The sequence below is a fragment of the Anopheles darlingi genome, chromosome X, assembly GCF_943734745.1.
Source record: "Anopheles darlingi chromosome X, idAnoDarlMG_H_01, whole genome shotgun sequence".
NCBI lineage: Eukaryota > Metazoa > Arthropoda > Insecta > Diptera > Culicidae > Anopheles > Anopheles darlingi.
In genome coordinates, this window is record NC_064873.1 from 3792685 (window position 1) to 3815168 (window position 22484).

General features: G+C 47.6%; 2 protein-coding genes and 1 long non-coding RNA gene across 13 annotated transcripts; 2 read left to right on the forward strand and 1 right to left on the reverse strand.

The window, feature by feature from the left end:
- Positions 1-169: 169 nt before the first annotated feature.
- Positions 170-22076, reverse strand: LOC125951711 (E3 ubiquitin-protein ligase Ubr3). 7 transcript variants are annotated; one of them, XR_007468789.1, is made up of 11 exons: positions 21919-22072; positions 17642-18804; positions 16385-17536; positions 16070-16305; positions 15844-15999; positions 3303-8574; positions 2554-3221; positions 2357-2488; positions 2128-2267; positions 1798-2048; positions 170-1717 (listed from the first exon to the last, which is right to left on the reverse strand). XR_007468789.1 is itself a non-coding variant. In XM_049680726.1 (10 exons), the coding sequence occupies exons 2-10, from the start codon at positions 17946-17948 to the stop codon at positions 1931-1933; spliced, it is 8181 nt and encodes a 2726-aa protein (XP_049536683.1). In that variant the 5' UTR covers positions 17949-18804; positions 21945-22076; the 3' UTR covers positions 170-1930. The 7 variants fall into 7 exon arrangements, 6 of the variants coding, with proteins under 6 accessions (XP_049536683.1, XP_049536655.1, XP_049536664.1 ...); XM_049680726.1 differs by having other exon boundaries at positions 170-2048; positions 21945-22076; XM_049680698.1 differs by having other exon boundaries at positions 170-2048; positions 21919-22074.
- On the forward strand, positions 9283-15818 carry LOC125951746 (uncharacterized). Of its 5 annotated transcripts, none has more exons than XM_049680757.1 (5): positions 9283-10065; positions 10155-10469; positions 13897-14624; positions 14745-15113; positions 15191-15818. In XM_049680757.1, the coding sequence occupies exons 1-5, from the start codon at positions 9748-9750 to the stop codon at positions 15567-15569; spliced, it is 2109 nt and encodes a 702-aa protein (XP_049536714.1). In that variant the 5' UTR covers positions 9283-9747; the 3' UTR covers positions 15570-15818. The 5 variants fall into 5 exon arrangements, with proteins under 5 accessions (XP_049536714.1, XP_049536746.1, XP_049536732.1 ...); XM_049680789.1 differs by lacking the exons at positions 9283-10065; positions 10155-10469 and adding exons at positions 11828-11948; positions 13025-13740 and having other exon boundaries at positions 15191-15816; XM_049680775.1 differs by lacking the exons at positions 9283-10065; positions 10155-10469 and adding exons at positions 11864-12209; positions 13025-13740 and having other exon boundaries at positions 15191-15816.
- On the forward strand, positions 21790-22293 carry LOC125951770 (uncharacterized). The gene is made up of 3 exons (XR_007468796.1): positions 21790-21889; positions 21967-22107; positions 22168-22293. It is a non-coding gene; the product is annotated as an uncharacterized LOC125951770 (long non-coding RNA).
- The last annotated feature ends 191 nt before the right edge of the window (positions 22294-22484 follow it).

A 22484-nucleotide genomic window follows, 5' to 3' on the forward strand; every position in this document is an offset into this window, starting at 1 on the left:
TAAATGACAGCACTGCCAAACTTACCCATATAACCACTCAGAATGGAAAAAAATGAATTTTCCCGCATAGTGAGAAACTGCTCACTATGGAGTTCACTTGTGGCTGCATTTACAGACTGCTGCGTTTTTTTCTTGCAAAAAAAAGGACCCAAAACATTTTTCAGCGCCCGAGTTACCCCTCTGCCTGCGACATTATACATATTTATGATTTTCGATATCGACTTACTCATCATACACATGCAAATGGATTTTTATTCACAATATATTCATTTCGGTTATCAGCTAATAGTTGATCGAACATGTTTCCACACTCTCGCTTTCAACAGAAATCAAGAAGACCTAGATATAGTACTAACTTGCTAGCATATCATGTGTATTTGAGTTTCGTGAAGTTTTTCAGTCATACTTATCTCACCAGAATCGGGGTTACAACAACAATAATCAAATAACCTATTATCAAAGTAGCGTGCACTTTAAAGCGCCTATAACAATCAGTATAGTTATATTTTATGCATGGAGGAATACAGGTGCTTCGTTATTCAGCTAGAAAAGTTCCTAAAGAGTCAAACTTCAGGATAATAACCACATACACTCTTGTCCTTTGCAAATTTGTTTTGAGGGTCTATTCCAGTGAGGCAATAGCTAACGCCTTAGAGGCGATTAAACCATTTTAAGATCAAATTGACGCCTGCCGTTAACCCCCGGCAAAAAGTTGCCTGTAGACGATAATGAACGCCAATATGAGCATGATGAACATATCAGCTCACTGGAATAGACTCCTTGATACATACTCTCCTCTGGATTATTTTTCATTTTCACGCGACGTTTGTTACTCAACTGTGTCTCTTACAACGAGGCAAAATGTCCATGTTGTTAAATTTGGCGTTCATTAACGTCTGAGGGAACCTTACAGTCGATTGCTTTTTCGGTAGTGACAGGTGGAGAGATGTTCACTAACGCCTGCGGGAGGTAGCTATCGCCTCACCCGAATAAACATCTAAATTCTTAACTAATTGCGTCCTTGCACAAATGTGTCTTCAAGCTCAAGAGAAATTGTGCTAGTACCTATAATCAGGATCAAGTTAGTCTTGCATCTTTCACGCAAAAACTATGGCTGTTTTTGATATTCGCCTAGTTTATATGCGCTTATTGCCTGAAACATGTTTTTCTACTGCTGTCCGAATATTCATTTACGATCCAAACAGCATTTACAGCAATATTCGGATGTAAGTATATGCGTGTGCATACCTTTTCTAATTTTTCGTTTTGTACAAATAATGAAAATCAATGTGGTAATGATTTTCGTTTCCTTTGCAATCAAGTCAAGCGTAGGTGCTTAACAGATATTTTCCTTGAAATATGCTACAGCAGCAGATTACATGGGCTGCGACCATCAAAGACTGACTCAAACTCGACCCGTAGTGGAAAGAACGTAATTTTGCGTATCTGCCATTACCATTTTGGGGGCTGAATTATGGGATTGCACTGAGCGCTTCTAACTGTATGCAAAATACACTCGTGCCCCTCGCTCCGTTACGCGTGTAGTTTTTAGTCGCCGATTTCCGCAGAACTGCATACGTTCCGTTGCGCGTGTTGTCTGAGTTGGTCTTATATCGAAAGATCGGTCCTGCAGAATGAGGTAAGATAGTAACAGCGGGGCAACCGATAGGAAATAACGATGAAGCTGCAGGGTATTTTTGGTATTTCCTGGTAATAACTACAAAAAAAGTAATTTACTTCCGCTGTTTTCACAATCACAAACGCATAAATCCAATGAACCAATTATAGATAGCTCACAGATGTCTTAGCGACTCGTTCCATTAGTGATCCTCTACACCTCGAGTGTGACAACGTGTGGGCTAGAGAAGAGTAATTTGTAACATATCACAGCTGCCGCACCTTTTTCATGTCAACCTTCCAAACTTCCGGTTTACAGCGAGTCGCGATGCCATACCCAATTGTGTTTAGTATGGGCGAAACGATGCGAAAGCCATTGTGATTCGAGGAGATTGAAGCGGTCTTCGCTAAGATACAGTGGTTTACCTCGCCTGTGACAAATAAATGGAGCAAGACAGTAGAGGCAAATATTTAGACAATTTTGTGCTACAACCATGGAAAAGTACGTACTTCAAATCACGATCTTCCTCGTCGTAATCGTCTAGATAAAGCGAACCCCACAGGCACGCCCGGAGTCCACGAATGATGATTATATATGTTGAGGTAATAACGAGAAAAATACCAGTACCGCCGCCACAACTAATCGAATGCTATGATGGTAGCAGAGAGAAAGAGAAATAACATGTCAGAATTTGAATCTGCCGCTAAGACAAAATTGGAGTTCTCCTATGTGACTTACTCGCACTGCCTCGCAGCAATCCTGCTCCTTACAGCATGTTTGCTTGATACACACGATTGTACCGCATAACAGACAGATGGAACTTTCCTTAGGCACATTTTGACACTTTTGGCACTGTTGTTCGTGATAGTACTATGCATGAGACAGAGGAAACGATAGTTATTAATTGCTCATCGATCTGTCTGTCTTTAGCTTACCGTGAATAATCGTTCGTACTCCCTCGGCAAGCCAAGAAGCTTCGGTTGACGCCATTCCATATGCTGATTGACAATAAGCGAGCGCGTAGATTCGTAAGTAGGACGTAGATTCCGCAGCTGGTCACACCAGTTCTTCGGTAGCGCCAGCTCGGTACCAGGCAGAAAACATAGCGCTCTGCTAGCGTTGAATTTATCCCAGTCCATGGAGACTGTCACCAGTTCCAGATAGTAGACGAGGCGTGCAAACTCAAGATGTGGCCCGGCAATCTCCGGTATCTCGGCGTGATAAATGTGATGGCGAAGCAGAGAAGCAATGCGCAGAAACGGTAAACATAGACGCTGCAATCGTTTCTCAAATACATCGAGGTCGATGCGATTGCTACCATCAGAAAAAGCCGAGGCGGTGGTATCGGCCCCCACCGATTCGGAGTCCGCCATCAATATGCTGTCGCTGCGGATGTATTTGCAACGGTCGAGGTGGTTCAGGATGAAGGCCATTGCGGCACCTATGTGGGGTACACCACGCTCACGTACCACAACCGGTGGGCCTTTACCATACTGTTCTATCACCAGGTCACATTCTTCTTCAGTAAGGTGCGTACAAAGCTGCAGCACCACTTGATAGTACAGTAAATTGTACATTACCTTTACGATGCAAGTAAAGTAAGCTGGCAAGGAAGACAGGAAAGATCACAATCAACATTTCTGCGGGATTTTTTATCTGTAGCTGTAAATCACATTACACTTACCCTGATCAAGATGGAGTGGTGCGAGCAAAATAAACTTTAGCATTAGTGCCGTCGGATCACTGATGAAATCTGGAATAGTTTCAGTCTCGATAATAAGACTACTAGCTGCTGCAGCCGTGGTTGTAGTTTTAGACGCGCTTCTGGTACTCTTACTCGTCGGAACGGATGGTATTTGCATACCGCCGCCACCGACGTTATCTTCGTGCGAAGCGGTCCAGGAAGGTATGAGCATGCCATGGATATTTGATATCATTTCTCTTTGAACACCATCGAACATTCTGACTTCATCTTCTTCATCCTCGCCATCGTTTTCTTCGTCCTCTTCATCATATTCCTCCTCTTCATCATCTTCATCTTCTACGGTCGTGGGCCTAGAGACAGGCGGCGCTGGTACGATAGCCATTGCTAATGACTCAGCTAATGCACTATTCTCAGACGATACTTCAGAAAGACGTTCCATCGCCGGTTCGAACTGACGGGCCGTAGAGGAGATTGGCTTTTCGCCGGCTGCGTTAGTACTGTAAGCGAGCTGAATCCCGACGAGTCGGGACCAAGAGTGCCACGGCCAATCATCACCAACCTTGAATCGAATTGGCCAATCATCGTTTATCATAAGCCGCACGTGCAGCGACAGAACATGCAGGAGAGGTACAATACAGTCCCGTTTTGGCTTGAACCGAATGTCTTCCGTGTTGCACAGGGAGCCACCCCGTTGGATCACCTCGGCCTCCAAATTGGTCCGGGCAATCGAAATAACGAACGAGAACAGACTTTGTAATGTCACCGGGTATTTGCGTATGTTGCGTTGTGTACACGAGGTAATGTTACCCATTGCACGTCCCATTGCCTCGCAGAACTTGCTTGCCATTGGTGTCCGCTTGTTTTCCTGGAACAGTCCTATCAACTCCAACACAAGTGTAGCATGCGGTGGGGTAGGTGTGCGGATCAGCGGTGCCGTACGATCGAGAGCCGGGCTCAGCGGTAGCACCGAGTTGGCGAGCTGGCGGCAAACAGGACAAAAGAACTCGCCCAGCTCTACATTCAGATTGTTCGGACTGCGGGGCGTGTGGAGAGACTTGAGGTATGAATCCTGACAGGAAAGATGCACGTGATGACCGCACGATTGGATGTGCACACCACCCTCCCACCCAATATTGTGTGACAAAAACCAAGACGTCTGGCCGAACTTCCACTGCAGCAGCTCGAACCGCTTCTGGTACTCCCCAGCCAGCGTTACATTCCGTTCGAGCCGAGTACGATCTTCGGCACATAGTGGCAAAGTAAATCGCTCGTTTGTATTACGACGATGACCGACCACACTGCTGGACTCCACCAACACTACCAATCCGATCGGATTTGACTCCGTACTCGGCCCAGATGTATTGCAGATAATACAGTCGTACTCCTTCTCACGCAACAGCTGCTGTTGCAGCTCAACCGCTTTCGCATCCTCGTCATCTTCATCTTCGTCATCGTCGAAGCAATCCATACTAGACGGGTCGCCGCCCATCGAAGTCATCGCCAGCAGCATGAATCGCTTCTGTCGATTGGCAAATTCCTCCATAAGTTTTTTCTGCCGCTCCTTTGCGCGCTTCGTGCGTTCCTCTTTCTCACGAGCTTCCCGGGCCTTCTGTTCTGCCTGTCGCTCTCTTTGGTTAGGCCACAGCTGCGCCCGGATTTCATTAATTCGCGTAACGCAACTTGGGTCCAGCGCTGCTATCCGGCGCAACAGATTGCCGATAAAGAATGGGCCGTCGCCGATGCGCGACCCCGAGATCCGATTACACCAACCACCATTATTCGTTCTCTTTTTGTGACTAGTACCAATCTCATCCCTTACTTTACTCGTGATATCCTCGCTAACTGCCGCAGTAGTAGGTTCTTCTTCGTCTAAATCCATCATTTGACCTCCCGCTGTACTATTGTTGCACGAAGCTGACGAACTGGACGAAGCAGACGCCTTTGGTTGATCCGTAACATGGTTCTTATCCTCTTCATCCTCAAGCGAAAAGCTGTCGAGTGCACCGCTAAGCTGAGAATGCAACTTCAATAGCAATGAGATGATGGACTCCTCTAGCACAACTGTCCCGCTATCGTTTAACACTGCTTCCAGCCCGACGACACTGTCACGCGGTATTTCCGCACTAGTTCTGACACCGGCTCTAGTACCAACGTCAGGACTAGCAGTAGTACCTGCATCGGTACTGGCACCGAGACTACCACTAATACCAGTGCTAGAACTGGCCACAGCATTAGCACGAGCACTACCGCTGCCACTGGCACTAGCACCTGCACCGGCAACAACATTATCGTCAGATCCGCCACCGCCACGATTGACGCTGTGACTGCGCTTAAACCGCATCCATTGGTGCGGATAACTACTATGACCCGGTCCCACTGCTGTCGCGGCAGTGGATGCAACCGTGCCCAAACTACTCCGATAATGGCGCGGCGTATGCTGTTGAAACGATTCCGACGTTTGCTGTTGCTGCCGAGTACCCGTCAACGAGTGGGGGTTATTGTTGTGAGAATGATAGTGCCGATGGTGGTGCATATGGTGGTTTTGTCGATGATGTGGATGGCGGCCAGAAGGTGCTCCGGCCGTTCTCATTGTTGATGCTAACGCCGTCTCCGCTGTTGCCACTGTTGGTGAATGATAGAAGTTCTGCAACAGATTCTGCTGTGACGAAGCGACTGCAACAGCAGTGGTTGTGGCAGGTACGATCGCTCCACTAGTAGTATCTGCCCGGTCTCCAATAATGGGTCCATCGCTGATAGAGACATCTGTACTCGTTACAGCGACCGGTTGAACACGACTGAACGGCAGTAAACTGCCGCTGCCGGCACCGCCATTATTGCCTAGTGCTGGCGAGGCACCCGTTGACCCAAACACTGTCGATAAAGTGGACGTTTGTCCAAGTGGTATTGCTATTTCCTGCCCTGTCAGCCCTGTCGACCCCGTTCTTCCATCTCTGGTCGATACGAATTCGTGGCGTATTACTAGCTCCATACCGGTCGACGCAGTACCGGTTGCTACTTCCTGCACAATGAACTCGCTTGCCCGTGATGGAGAGGCACGCATTAACGTTCCAGCCGCAGCCACCCCTCTTGCGCCTACGTGCGGCGATCGATGATGATGGTGATGGAGGTGATTCTGTGACACCCGATGTTCATGTGGCCTTTGCTGACGTTGTCGAATGGTTCCCGGTATAACGTACAAATTACTAGTGCAGCTGTTATGCGCCACTGCGCTGCGGTTCCCATCTGATCGTGGAGTAATCGATGCAATTGCAGCATTCATTGCCGCTTCATCCTCATCTTCACCCGCTTCGTCTACGTTGTCATGCACATTTCCAGAGTTATCAGAGAGATGCGAGGAGGAGATTATATAGTCGCTGTTGTTGGGTTCCAGCACCATCGGCTGGTCTTCTACTATCACATCACCATCTTCGTCCATCACATGGTACTGAATATCCTCATCCTGCTGTTGTGGGGTTTCATCTACGCTTAGCGGTCGCCGTGAACCCTGTAGCATCCATCTACGCCTTCGGCGTCTTGCTTCGCACCGTCTCCTTAGCTCCTCAGCATCCAAACAATCTTCATCCTCCACCTCGTACTCGTCTTCATCTTCCAACTCATCGTTATATACATCTTCCTCTTTTGCATCGGGTGCTACCTCGACCTCACTACTAACGGCCCCGTCTCTCGACACTGCGGTTTTATCTTCGTCATTAACTCCTTCCTCCTCTACGACCATTTGCTGGCTTGTAGAGCTATTGGTTGAAGCCGAAATTATTGCAATGCGGTGCCCTGGATGCACTTCTTTGTGTTGCTCAGCCATCGTGAGATCTTGTGGTATATCTTCGAAGGCGCCACGAGACGGTACTAAGGCGGTGCTGGTGGCGTCGTTGCTGCTACTAGCTGCTCCCGCCGTTGCAGTCGTCGTCATCGTTAATTTTCGTCCCCCCTCTTCTGCCCTTGGTTGCTCAACTGTTTTCGATGAACCAGTCTGCGTAGCGGACCAGCCTACTTGCACATCGGCCCCCGATACGTCCGCAACACTGCCAATCATCATGAGCGTTTCGTCTTCGGAAAGATCCCACTCGACATCACTGTCAAAAGGGGGCGAACCGTCATCACTAGATTTGTGGTAAGAAACTGGCGATCGACGCATGCCGGGCAGCAACGATATCCGATGGACCGTCATTTTGAGATTGTCACTCAAGCAGTTACTGGGATAGCAGTTGAGCAAATCTGGAATCAGTGTTTCATCCACAGTGGCGCCTCTATGCGCTGACGTCGCTCCTTCGGTACTGCTTCGTTTGTTGCTGCTACTGCTAAAGGCTCTAGTATCGGCCGTATCGGCGCCTACACCAGCGGTCGCATCGCCGACAGTTGAGTGGCTGGTGGCCGCTTCGCCGCCAGCTGCACTCGCCGTGCAAACAGCCATCTCGAGCAGAAAAACGGCCAGCGCTAGCATGTGCTCCGATACATTGTGCGTGTGGACGGCTCGATAGAAGATGGCCAGGATGATAGCGTGGAGAATCCGTGAGCTTAGAATAGCCGCCGGATCACTATAAGCGGGTCCACACGGGCTAGGTAACCGGAACGGTGGCCACAGATTGCCGCTCTTCGGCATTTTTCCCTGCTGCTTCACGTATGCCCCAAAGCGATCGAGCGAGTTCTGAAAGTCACGACGGTGGACGGCGCGCAGTAGCACGTGCAACGGATCGTAGTGCTTTTCCCAAACTTCCGGCACTGGCATAAATAAGCCTTGTTCGAGGTTTTCTGAGCCGACCAACGGCGACCGATAGATCGATAGTTCCTTAAGAAAGCGCTCGAAGTTGCGCGTGTGCGCATTACCGCTTCGTTCCGGCATTAGTTCCAGCAGCTGGCTGTGCGTCTTGTCACCGGTGGCCAACAGCGCACTAATCTCGATGATGCACTGTGTCGTCTCATCATTGCCCAAGTTGATGCGCGATGTTATCAGCGTAGCCAGAAAGGTCAGCAGCCCCTCCAGCATCGAATCTTGTTCCATCTCAGGGGGCGTGCTCAGTACGCTCATACCTAGCCAATCTTCGATCCCAAAGATCGCAATGCATTCGCTGAGAAACAGGTTCGGAGGTAGCTGTGTCGCACAGATTTGCAGAAAGAATAGATCCATATCCACCATTGAGTTGCAAAAGTTTGCCTGAATGTATGTCATCGCCTGTCCCTTAATCTGCAGTCCGTTCCGCACCCATACGCCAGACAAAATCTCGTAGAACAGGCTCTGAAACGATACGACAGTCAGGTATTGTCAATAAAGGTATTCATTTTAGCCATTCCTTGCTATTATACAAATAAATGAACAGGTTGCCTTATCCTAATTCTCGACTCTTTCGCCAATCATGATTTAGGTCCTTTATTCTGGTGAGGCGATTCCGAACGCCTCTAGGCGATAATTCATTTGGTTCATTTTGGAGTTCATTATCGCCTGAAGAAATCATGCAGACGATCGCTTTATTGCTGGTGACAGTGGGCGCGGAAATAACTTCCTCTGGCGATAATGAACTCCAAAATGAGGCAAATGAATTATCGCCTAGAGGCGTTCGGAATCGTCTCACTGGAAGAAGCACCTAAGGTGCCTATTCCATTGAGGCGATAGTTAACGCCTAAAGTGATTTGACGCTTGCTGTCACTGTCGCACAAGCAGTCGCCTATAGGTGATAATGAACGCAAACATGAGCATAATAAACATATCTGTAGCTATCGCCTCACTGGAAGAACAGGCACCTAAATGTGATCTAGAACAAGAACACCAAAATGATCTGATCGCGTCTGGCGATAGCCACCGCCTCACTGGAATAGACATTGCAATTTGCCCCTCAAAGTGTTCATCGCTTAAAGTATTCAATGCTCATTGGAGTGTTGCTATACGCACACATGCACACGCTTCGCAAGCGAAACTGTGCGTACCCTACCGGGACTCCGAGAGAAAGCCATCACTCAGTCCACAGATATAAAGTATTACGTACCATGGTCCTCCAGTTGATTTGCATTTGAACATTAGCGAAGATTTGATGGTGTGCCGTTGAAGCTGGACAAAGCTTGTGTTGCGTTTTGTTTTTGTGGGTTACATCGTATTGTATTATTTAGTGGATTTAGAGAATGGATTTTAGTTTCTTGTGTTTAGATAGCTGCGCTTGATCGGAGTTTAACCAATTGCTGCCGTGGTTCCCTGACAGTCAGCCAATTGTATTACTCCATTTTCTGGCCAATAAAATCTTTGTATCGAGCGTGTGTCAGAAGAGAGGGCCCCTTTTTGATGCCGCTCCAATTGGTGCTAATACGTAGTGCTTCTACTTCTGCGTGATTATATATAGTAGGAATTAAGCCGCATGCAAAGCATAAGAAGTCAACTTCAACGACAATCGTCAATCAACTGTTGCATACCACGGCAACTATGGCACTTCTCAAGCGGATTAAGTTGCCAGTAACTGCTTTCAAATGGCTATTATCAGCGATGCTGGTACTGGTGCTGAGAGGCAGCAGTGACCCGGGCTTGCCGAGCATCGTTGGAGTCCAGGCGCTCGAGTTATCTTATCCAGGGTTGATCACGGTCTTTCACCTGGGCAAAGAGGTCGTATCAGGGGTGGTAGAAGCGTGGGATCTCTTGGAGGACGTGGGCAACGTGACGCTCCCGTTTCAGAAGAACCGAGACAAGAAGATTCTACAGCGCATCAATGCCCTAGCCTCGCAAATCAGCATGAGCCAGGTGTCGGTAGGTTTCAAAAATTTAACGCTTCTTCGATGTCATGGTCTCCTTCCCTAGCCTTTTTATGTACCACCCGTTAATTTTTCGCGCCCCAGATGTCCGACGACTTCCGACGATACGTTGAGGACGCTGTTATGCGTTCTGCCGATCGTAACAAATTTATCACGCGACTGGAGCGATTGCACGAAGCCATTGGCTGGATAAAGCGGCGGGAGGAGACGATGCAAGCCATGCTCGCAGCAAATGGATCGATTGAGCAGTTGACGCTGAACCAGTTTGCTCTGGCCACGGTCGATCTAAGCAAGACGGACAGTATCATCGAACTTTTGCATCGCATCGAGACGCTCGTAACCGGCGAACACCTAGTTATGCCGTCCAATCAACGCGACATCTTCTATCAGATGAACGAGGTAAGTCTTTCACGCAGGGGTAAGCGGTGGGTGCGTTACGACATGCGGGTAAGAATATAAGCGGCCAACTGGAATGATACGCACACACCCATGCTCAGTGGTTACTCACTCACTTAGCAGTATGAGTGCGACTGATCGTATGACATCCACTAACAGCGCATAGCCGATGCGTCATGTTCATCGAGCACTGAGAAGTTGGGAACCGCCATCGAACAAAGCACCGAGAAGTAAGGAACCGCCATACCACATAATTTTTACTTTGTTACGATTGCTTATGATTAATCGGATAGAAACGGTCATCTGACGGTCGTTGTCCGTTTACTCGCGCTTCCCCCTTTTCTCTGTTCAACTGTTGTCTCTTTTCTTCTTATTTTTTTTATAAACTATTTCAACTCCTCTTGCGATCCTCATCAGACAGGAAACGCATCGTTTGCCGTGTACTCTGGCCAGCATGTAATAGTCAATGAACCAATAGAATCAATCCCCTAGACACTATCGCTCTTTCAATTCTATTATCACCCGTTATTGAATGTGTATACAATAGAGACGGTTCTCGATCACATGAACATGTAACTATCGTCATTGATCGAATGTGCGTAAGGCCACAGTTAAATGGTTGTTAGCAATCATATCGTCTTATCACGATAGAGGGAGCGCATACACTATACATTGTTCATACTAACCAGGTAAAGCACTCGACCTTATATCTGCCTCATTAGGGGAAAAAACAAAATGCTACGCTTCATTGCATTCTTTTACTCGTTCACATCATCCCGCGATAGCAAGAAAACTCTCACCACTCTTCCATTACCCCACGCCCCTAGTGCATCTAGCATTCCACGAAGCAAGGCCTAGCTATTTGTATACGGAAGTCGGTATATGCGCCTGTATGAAATATGAAATCTTGCTAACGTGCTACGAGTCCAAAAGGTAAAGGGTAAAGAGTTGCCTCTTTACCCAGGCCAGTCAACCCGCCGGTTTTTCCTGTTTCAAAAACCCTTTTCGAAAGAATGTTAATATAGTGGTAAATCACATTTCCTACGACTTGAGCAAAGCAATGAGGTACTGTGTTTGTCACAGGTCCCCATCCCGGTTCAAAAAGCCAGTTATTTGCAAGTTCTTGGCAACAACAATGATTCAGCTGCCTCACTACCAGCTCAATAAGTTGATGGTAATGTTGATAACAGGCCAACGGTCGACAACGCACCATAAGCATACGTAACCAGAAGCAGAGAAGTGAATAGATGGCTGCCATATTTCCGACACCGATTGGACGTTGGCTAATTTTAGCGAATCAACAACTCTAAACGCCAATGTCGTGTGGTCGTATGCGAGCGCGCGATACACAACATCATACGCAATGGTGATCTAGCGGCTCTCGTGTGAGTTCATACCAACTTGCCAGTGGTCGCTCGATCGTGTTGACGACACACCATTCGCATGAGAATCGCTTCCGACGATCGCGCAGTCCTGTTATAGGCGGGTGTAGTGTATACAGCGTTGTTCGTTCTACAGAGCGTACGCGACAAAGCGAGAGAGAAATAGCCAATACCGGCCAAACTCACTACTATCAGAGAGTCTTACTGCAGAAAGAAGGGTTATGTACTCCGCATAAGGAGTGGTTGCATTGGAATTCTTCGGAAAGCATACTCTCGATTTCGGTTAGATGGACATTATGATCGCTTCTGACTTCCTTCATTTGTGTGTTGTGTATGCCAAGTGACAAGCGTTGTGTTTTGCGTACGTGTTATGTGTCGTGGTGACGTGAAGTTTAAGCAGAAAAGGCGACAGATGCCACGTGAAATGTTCACGACTATCGTGTTCTGGCGTGGCCTTTCACAGTCACATCATTTCGTTACGTTCTGCTTTGTTTCTGTTTAGAATACCATCCAACACCCTCCCACCATTCTTGCTCCTTTTTTTTTCTTTCTCTCTCTCTCTCTCTCTCTCTCTCTCTCTCTGTCTCTCTATCTCTCTCCTTTGCTCTCACTTACATGCACACAAAGGCTAGTAGTAGTAGTGCGAACGTACAGAGGGTCAGAATCGGACCTAGACCCTAACGGACTGTTTCGACAAGCGGCGACAAACCGGAAACGGAGAGCCGAGGGAGCTTCAATGATTCATCTTACATTAAATAATTGTCAGCAATGTACTGCACCCTCAGGGGGTCGTTCACATCGATAGCGTGTCTGTTCACTCGTTGGAGCTTAAACAACGTTGCCCGATACTGCTCACCGACACAGACTGTCAAGAGAGTTTGTTCGGAAGGCCTATGAAAGCATTACGGGGTGGGTCAGGGGCTGCCATTCGCATGACATATAGCCAGCTCACCGAAGTCTTTCGAACCTCACTACACTCTGTGACAGTGAGATCGCCATACAACGACACTCGTGCAGCTCTGTGTTGTGTCCGGTTCGCCATTGTTGCACACCGTCATGGTTAATACTATCTTAACCATCTTTGTTGTGCGCACTACACCTCAGAGACTGTTAATCGATCAGTAGTGTTGCTTGCTTGATTGATTGTTCACAATAACTCCTTTCATCCTGCTCTAGATATCGCTAGTGTTGTGTATTTTGTTTTCTATGGTAGTATCGAATCGTCTGCAGCATCATCAGTGTTTTGGAAGTGTTTGTAGTACTAATAGATGAGTATGGCAGCGATCGTCTCCACCTCAGTAATAGTGCTGCTGATGATCGGCACTTTCAACACGGTCGGGATAATTGCCAAACGTCTGGACGGTGCTAGCCCAGTCGATACCCTGCGACACCGTTACCTGCAGCAAGAAAAACTCGCTCTAAACATCGTCCAGCAAATCGATCACGTTACCAACCAGGTGGATGAGGATGTGGCCCAACAGCGCAGTATCGTGTTGCGCGAACTTTTTACCATCTACCTTCGATTCGTTGAGCAAGAACTGTCTCCAGAAGCGGCGCTAGGTGATGAGCGTTACTTCACCGTGCTGCAGCGCTTCGCCGAGTGGCACCAGCTCGAGCAGAATCTGCTTACAATCAACCATCTGTACCGCGCCGTATGTAGCTTTCTAGCCGAGGCAGTACCGCGATACGCCGACCATCTAAGTACCGCTGCCGCCGGATTAGATGCGTTCGATATGGAAGCAAGGCCCGAGTTGGCGGACAACGATCTACGGCTACAGAGCATCGATCTCGCCGAAACGGTGCTATATGACCGTCGCCAACCAATCGCGCTGCAGCTGGACCAGATCTACACCATCATGGTTCGGCAGGCACTCTACTATAAAGTCCAAATGGTGTGTTTGAGAGATCTTGGTCGTCATGTGCTCTTTTATTTTGCCATTTATCAAATTTTGGTGGCGAAGAAGGATGTGCTTCGCTTCTGTATTCGTTCCTGGCGAGGGAATGATGATCAATTGATAGCTTTTTTTCGCTTTGTTTTCTCACTGTAGGTGGCTAAATCAACGATCTGTACCTTCGGGTTATCGGCCCAGCAAGTGCTATACCTGCTGTACGAGGCAATCGCAATGACCGAACTGAAGGGCTACCTGATGATGCAGTTCGCTTACATGGTTTTGCGAGCACAAGGCAAGGGCAATTTTACGGTGGAATCGAGTGCACGTCGAAACGAACTACAGACACGATTGAACCGCACGCATGAACTGCTGCAACGAGCCATGGAGCAAACCAGCCGCGACTACTGGCGGTGCGATCCTGAGCGGCAGGCACATCGAGAGAACGAAACGTACCTCCAGTTTACGCGTCTGCTGCAGGGCTACATCGAGAATGAGGTAGACATGAACACGGAGAATACGTGCCGGGAAACGTGTGGCCACTATCAGTACGGTCATCGCCAGGAGCAGTGCTACAAAGAGCTGTATTGCACTCGTCAGCCGAAGTGCGCCGGTCGCATCTATGACTGCGAGTACGTCGATTCGGACATGTGGATATGCCCTTCAGCGCCACAAAGCCAGCGGCGATACGAGTATATTGAGTACGAGAACGGAATGGTGCGTGGCCGAAAGGGGTACTGCCCACGTGGTACTACGAAGGTTGACTCATGGTGGCGCTGGATCTTCTGGCACTGCAGTTACTGTTTCTGCGTGTGCGACGACAATGGACCACGCTCCGATCGTTTCGTTAGCCTGCGTGAAGCAGTTTCCGATATTGCACAGAATAAGTACGTTAGACTGTGTGCAGTGGATCACTCTCTATATATACTGGTCACTGCATCAAGACGAAGTGATCACGATATTGAATACTTGTTTTTTAAATAGCAATCCTTTAATTTATCTTCCAGAGTGGTGACCGGACTGCGTTTCTTGAAACAAGATCGGGTAATACATCTTGCGGTACAGCAGGGCACTCTGATGCCACAGGGTGAAATCGACAACCGGACACTTGAGTGGGTACCACCACGCTACTTCAGCGTTTTATCCAAGGGCATCCGAGATGGGTTGGACTATCACACGCTCACCTACGACAACCGCTCAATGGATCTCGATGACGTGCAGGTATATCCGGGTTATGTACTAACGGGGGTACGGTTCCGCCTGCTCGGTACCCACCTCAATCTAATGATTCGCATGACAGAGATGAACTTCACCTCCGGTCAACTAATGGATCTCGATAAGAGTATCTGGATTGGTAACGATAACACAATTGCCAGGTGAGTTACCCTTGTTTGCTTATCTGCACGCCATGCGATTCTACAGCTTCAATCATTCGCTTCTTTCGCTCTTCTAGAACCGAACTGGTGCTAAAACAACCTGATGTTCCTACAAAGGCCCTGAGCAAATCAGTACCCGACTCGACCAACGGCCAATACGTACGCTTCACCCCGACCGATCGGGAAGCGGATGCTGCCCAAACAACGGTGCCGTTCCTTGATGCACAACCCGTCTACACGCACCGGCCGGTGCCATTGTCCGGTGCTGGCATCTTCCACAAAGGCCAATCAAAGTCGGGTGGATTTTTAGCTCCCAAACTGCTTACATACGACTTCACCACGCATATCCAACGTCCCCTAGGTGCAAACAATGATCTGCCTGAGGTGTCAGCGGTATCGCACAGTGTAGCTATCTCGACAGGGCTAAGTGAGGACAGACTGCCATCCGCCAATTAAAGTAATTCAAAAGCAAATCCAAACAATCTGTGTATTGAGTGGCGCAATTCGCAAAGGGCACTCATTTGAATAAACCAAGATCCTAAGCTAGAAATCATTTAACAGTGTAATCCGGTGAACTCAAATTGCCGATAAACACGCCAACTCTCGAATATTATCCAACGGAATAAATCTACTACCAATAAAGCAAGTCCGCTTCAAGTTCTTCTCCTAGATTGAATTTCACGGAACAAAAACAACAGACACGGAACAGATGACATTCGCTAGTACTCACCTGGACACGTAGCGGGTGCATCATTAGCATTGGCAGCAAATCAGCACTCGGCAGAATATCATTTAACGTCATACCCATCGTCTTGACGCCTTGACAGACAAATGCAGCCAGGTAGCGATGCAATGGAAAATGGAACGAGGCGCGAAACATATCTTCCTGGAAATGAACAAAAGTGACAGGGGGTATTAAAAAGAGACGATTCCGCTTGGCGTTTTTACTCAGGTACCTTTTCAAACTTGGGATGTTGGTAGAAGTTGACTGCTTCGAGCCACTCATGCAGATAAGTTACACAGTACATCATAATGTTCTTAGCAAGCGGTGCAAGCGATGGGTCCTGTAGGTGCGAGATGATCGACCACATTGGATATGCGCTTGCCTCGAGCTCGCAGCTGAAAGCGGCGTAATAGGAACTAGACTCGTACTCTACGTGGCTAATGATCTCTCGGAGGTTGACATTCATTCCTACGATGCACAAAACATGTTTTAATAATAAGCGAAGGAATGTTAGATTACGGATCAGAGCCAAGGACTACACTAATACCTTGCAGCATTGATAGGAACTGGAACCACATGTCGATGAGACTGTCGTTCTTGAGAAATACGAGGGCAACCGATTCGTGCGACAGCACGTTATTGAAATCAGATACGAGCGGCCAGTAACAGTGTTCCTTCATCACACGCTCGGCACAGTCGACCACGTAATGAAAATTGCGCTCCGGATTGTGCAGTAGATGCGGTGTTAAGATCTTCGACATCATCTGCCGTAGACTAATAATCATCACGTGAAGCAGCGATAGCTCCTCAACCATCTTGAGCGCGAGACTCTCGTTGGAGAACAACTGCACGCTCATGTGGACCACGCGGTTGCTGAGTGTGTCAGGGTCGTTGGACATCTCTAGCACACTCGGGATGCGACAATAATGCATAACGAACGTGCGTGTGAGATGCTCTTTGTAGTCCTGATCCGGCAGCATGTTCAGTAGGAAGCACACAATCTGCTGCTGGAACTCATACTTAAAAGTCCAGAAAATAAACTCTTCCAACAGTGTCTGGTGCACAATGGTGCGCCCGAGAGCCGGCAGATGGGCATAGTCAGGAGGTGGCTCGGGAGACGGGAACTGACGCAAAGCCTCTTCATACAGCCGCCGGCTGTTGCGCAGATACTGGCCGCAGCTGTTCGAAGGATACGGAGGCTCCAATAGCCGCCGATATACGTTCCGATCAATGAGTGTCTTCGTCATAGCGCGTCTCATCAGCTCGCCCATATTGTTGAACTCCATAAGCATGCTGCAGTATTCGTTGCAGTACTCTGCCACCAGCCGACAGTCGGGCGAATCATTCTTGATTGCGCTGAACTCACGGAAGTGCAGCAGCATACGTAGTATCAATCTCGGCATCATTGCCTCTGCTACTAGCAACAAATCGTCTGGCACTGGTGCTTTTGTCTGGCAGCTGTTCAGGCCGTGGTCACTGCAGAAACCCTCAGGTTTCATCACCGACGTATCACCGCAGTCACAGGCGCCACCCGCTTGCGACAGGAACATGTTGAAATCATGGTTCTCATGGTTGCCGCGCTTGAAACAATCGCGGCAGATAGACATGCAGGGTGAGATGCCACATGTTCGGCACCGGTAAGCAACAACGTGTGGTATCCACACCAGTCCGCACTTGGCATGGTTGTCATATGCTCTTACTGCAAAAACAAAAGAAATATATATATATATGAACGTCACAGCAGCCCATAAAACTCCCCAGCACGATGGTGCATTCGACCGGGTTCCTTGTAAGATACACTTACCAATTGCAGCAAATTCAACGGGTGTTCGACCACCGGCAACCAGCCAGCGGCACCATTCAATGTTATCGATGTTGCCAATTGGCCACTCGGGCGCTAGCAAGTCGTCCAGTAAGCGATGCAGGCTGTCCGAATGGCCAGTAACAGCCAATTCCCGATGGATGTGAGCTGCAGCGAGCTTCTTGCCCTTCTCCTTTAAGCGAGCCGCAGTGAGCACACTGTGCTGCTGCTCATGGATACCACCAGCTTGGGAACCCTCACCTCCGGTCACGTCATCCTGATCATCTGCCATGTTGCTAGAATTTTCCATAGTGCGCGATAACTAGATCCCAGTAACTCTCATACAGAGAAATCTGTAGAATCCTTTTTAAGCTGTAGAATGAAGCGATGTTCAGCGATAATAGTAGCGTTCCCGTAGGTTATCCTATTCCCCCGTTTCTTTTTTACAATATTCGTTACTGCTTTCGATATGCGAATTGATACCACACAGCCTCTCTCTTAGGGGTGCACGATATGGGAGGCAGAGCAGATAGGGAAGTGTAGGGGGGTATCTAATCACTCCTTTTTTATACACGATTTTTCCAGCATAGCCTAACATTTGTTTTAGCAAATCGTTCTCGGTATTTCGCCCATCACGATCTCTTTTATCATTACACGCACAATTTTACATCCGAACATAAACAGACGCTTATTTATCCTCTTTGACACCCAATCAATTCGCCAACTCAGCCACAATCTACAGAAACACGCGTGAGACGTCGCGGATCACATATTCGTTGATCGTTTGAAGTTGAACTGTTGATTGTTAGGTACGGTATGTTTGTTTGATTGCAGCACTTAATTACAGACCAGGATCCGTGCAGCCGATAACACATTACACAAGCTAGCAACACTAGGATCGGGCACTTCAAGATTTCAACGAACGACACACGAGGAACTCACCACAGTCTGATTAGCGGTCAGTCTGACACTGAAGTATTCCAAATATTGAAACATGCTTGGATATTTTTAGCCTTCTTTAAGATTACCATAGCTGACAGTGAATAATTGGAAATTGCACAGTCCACTTTGTAGAGAATCTTTGACTTTCATCGTTAACTTCAATCAGATCTGGCATATCGGACATTCTCACACGATTTGAGGATGATGATGCTGCACGATTCCGTCTGGAATTATAAACAAAAACAAAAAGCGCATTATTAACTCATTGCGGTGAGATGCGGTTGCCATATTTCCTGCCATCGAATGCCCAGTACCAGTACCAGATACCAAATGGACTATGGATAAATGACAACCCCAACATTTGCTCTGTTGTTGTAGTTTGCGTAATATAGATTATTTATTAGCTTAAACAAAGCAACTTTGATCGTCTGCCCATTTAAACACTGACACTTTCAAGGGTGTTAACATAGTAGACTCTAAGCCAACCATTCTTGCATTCGTAAGCAATATAGCTCAATATAACAGGTGAGCGGGACCACGAGAGCCACACCTGTTCCACATACTCCTCCTCCGGCAAATGGTAGGTCGTTTGCCCCATGTTCGTTCGGACGTGGAATTCCCACTAATAACTCTTTCATTCCATCTACTCTCGTTCAACCGTCCAACAAACACACACAGACCAACCAGAAGAGCATGCCTTGCTTCTCGTTTACTATTAATTTTTCCTACAATGGACACAAACGGTCCTGTAGGGGGCCACAAAGTGGATAAACCCTTTAAAAACATCGACCAAAAAGATGATATGGCTTACTGAAATACCTGATTACTTGATAAAATGAGTGATGGTTTGCTAGGTGGTTGGCGTCACTGTGTAGCACCCTGCTCTAGGAATGTTCTCTTATCCCAACGGCGTGGCCTCTTGTTGCCCCAGCGAGGTTGTGGTGGTCGGTTGGGTCGATCGAAATTTCACATTATAATTTCCAAAGCCAAATATAAGAATGCCAGAAATTGGAACTAAGCGTTAGAGCCTTTTGACAACATGCCGGGAAGCATGCGAGGACCCTATGATATTCAGCTGCTGGTTGTGTGAAGGGCAAAGTGATCGCATGAATAATAGCAAATTAGTTGGATTATCGGCCGGTGTAAGAGAGCACGAAGGAGCATCTTCACTATTTAGACTTGTCTCTTGTCTGCTTCACTTTTTTATTTCAGATACACATGCCAGCACAAAACTCCCATTGACGACAAACAGATTTTGCTCGAGCAGCACCACACGACCAGAAACTCATGCGTTCTAGGGAGCGCTAATTATTTTTCCTTCCTTCTCGCTTAGCCAGTTTTTCCTCCCCCTTTCTTTATCCTTCTCTCTCTCTCTCTCTCTCTCTCTCTCTCTCTCTTCTCTTTCTGTCTCTCTGGCTGAAACCATACCCGGTACGCACGCACACACCAATAACCCTTTCAAATTCATACCTACCGCTCTCGAAATATCTTACTCTGTTGCCGGTGAATGAACTTCACACAGCGGTTTGCACCTTGCCACGCACATGCACACATGCCCACTAGATCACATCCATACGAATGAATATGCTAGTCGACAATTGGACGATGCTTGCGTGTTCAACCTAGCACCCACGGTGCCATAGGTGCGACCAAAAGATAGATGGCTCACCATACAGCTACAGGATATTCTCACGTCCCAAAACACATATGCTTGATAGAATATGATTAGCAATGGTTATCACAGATGCCGAGAAGTCGATACTCTCGACAGAATGTATACCACTAGCGCACACAAGTACACTAACTCACCGTGGAACACGACTTAAACCAGCAGCGTAAAGGTGCCTGGACACGATAGTAACTTTACGTTAACAAAATGTCAAAATGTGGTTCAACTAAAGTTGTTATCGCCGCATGCACCCCGGGTCGGTTAAGTTGAAAGAAACATTGTTTACGATCGATTTTCAGCGATTTCCAGCTGTAAAGAACTGTCAAAATGTGCGACGCATGCGCCATTCATATAGGATCTTGCCTTGGTGCGCTGTTGGTATGTGTTTGAGAGTTTCACAACTCACCAAACTCGAAAAAAAATTCACAACTCGCTAAATGACAGTCAATGATAGTTGCATGGCATGGCCATGCGCCTTGAGCATAACTAGACGGCAGTACAACGCGAGACCACTTCGCTGCCAACCGATTCAACTCTTCTAATCGAATATGTATTGTAACAAATAACATCAGATACGATAGATCGTATGCACTAAAGTGCGGCACACACAGACTTGCAGCAAATTTTAAGTGAGCTCTTTACAGGGTACTTTGAGCAAATCGAAAGAAGGACCAAGAGATAATGAAAGAAAGGGAACGAATAGATGGGGAAGAGGAGATTAATAATCCTATGTGTGGTAGATGAAGCTACGCAGGAATTCGATCTCACCTCCGTCTATCATACATTGGATGCGGCAAACAGTAGGTTTGAGGTTCGAAACGACACCAAACTGAAATATTGATGCTGCAGAAAAACGATAGCTAGAGAGCTGACTGCATAGAGTTCTATGTTTTTGAAGTGGATGCTCTGTGTTTTCGCCAATTATTACGCATCGCGGCAAACGGGATGAAAAGAAACACGAACTTGTGCGTGTTGTGCGTGACAGCAGAGGAGGGAAGAAGGGAGAGAGAGAGAAAGAAGACGGAGGAGAGGGCAGGGGGCTATGAGAAACGCAGAGATAAAGAGATGGCGCGATTGACGCACAAAGCAGCATTGGCTAGCTCCCAGGAATTGATTCAATGCTTACCACCTCATCACGCTTTAAGGACCCAAAGCAAGGACATAAAGTACAGAGCCCTAATTCGTTTCCATGTCACGTGCTGGCTTTCAACACTAACACAGCTCGGAATATTCGGACTGTATTGTAGCACTAGGTACCGGCAACCCTAGGCTTTCCAGTTTTGTTTATCCTGCATGAAATCATCCGTGCCACCAACAGCAGGTGTTTGATGTAGCTGCCAGCCATTTTGCGGAGCAGCTCAGATGTAATTATACACAGGCCCACGCCGGGCAGAAAACCCATCGAATCTTGTAAGTGACCGCATGCACAAACACAACCGCTCGACACAGTATCATACATCTACATTTCAACACGCACGAACACACAAACACAAGTGCACGCGCGTGCGCGCAGGGAGGCTCGCTATTGCCGTGCCGCCAAGCCGCCGTGTGCCGCGTCAGGTTAGATATTATACCGAATAGGGTTATCCCCAGCTGAATACGGCAAGTCAGCAGCGCTCTTGATGACGATAGAGTGCAAGGTGCGGACAATATGATCAATGCGACTCACCAGGCATCGTCATACCATGCACTAACAATATTACAACACGTTTGCCAGGTTTTTTCACACACGCGGTGGCAGCGCCTCTGCTAGCCAGCATCCACTTATCCAAGGTAGCACCGGTATGTCTCGATGGTGGATTTTTTCCACAAAACGCGTGAAACCCATCCCGGTCGATGTCTTCAATTTTACTGAAGTGTGAGTGTTGTGTTCCCATTACAATTTATAGAAAACGGAACTCACTTTCGGTCATTTTAGGTGAGAGGCGCGCGAAATTCATTCACCTTCCCGCAGGTAACGTAACCCACGAGATTTCATACAATTCCCCCCAGGTAAACCCCATAGTGAATCGGTCCTGTTGACAAGGAATGCCAGATGACAGGTGTACAAGTAGCTGCACAAGCTGTAGCTGTCGCTTACTATATATGAGGAAGCATAGCTTTAGGATTAGTATGCAGTGCCTCTTTTCTTGCAAATATTTCTATGAAATTTCGTTAGTAATATTATTACCCGGGGCATTGACGCCTGCTGCCAGGCGCAACCAGTCGCTTATAGGCGATAATGAACGCAGAAAT

Coding starts and splice junctions, on each gene's coding strand:
- LOC125951746 (XM_049680757.1), top strand. CDS start 9,748: ATGGCACTTCTCAAGCGGATTAAGTTGCCAGTAACTGCTTTCAAATGG. Junction 10,066..10,154: donor TCAGCATGAGCCAGGTGTCG/GTAGGTTTCAAA, acceptor TTCGCGCCCCAG/ATGTCCGACGACTTCCGACG. Junction 10,470..13,896: donor TCTTCTATCAGATGAACGAG/GTAAGTCTTTCA, acceptor TTCTCACTGTAG/GTGGCTAAATCAACGATCTG.
- LOC125951711 (XM_049680726.1), bottom strand. CDS start 17,948: ATGGAAAATTCTAGCAACATGGCAGATGATCAGGATGACGTGACCGGA. Junction 8,575..15,843: donor TGCACCCGCTACGTGTCCAG/GTGAGTACTAGC, acceptor GTATCGTTTCAG/AGCCTGTTCTACGAGATTTT. Junction 2,268..2,356: donor ATTGCTGCGAGGCAGTGCGA/GTAAGTCACATA, acceptor CTACCATCATAG/CATTCGATTAGTTGTGGCGG.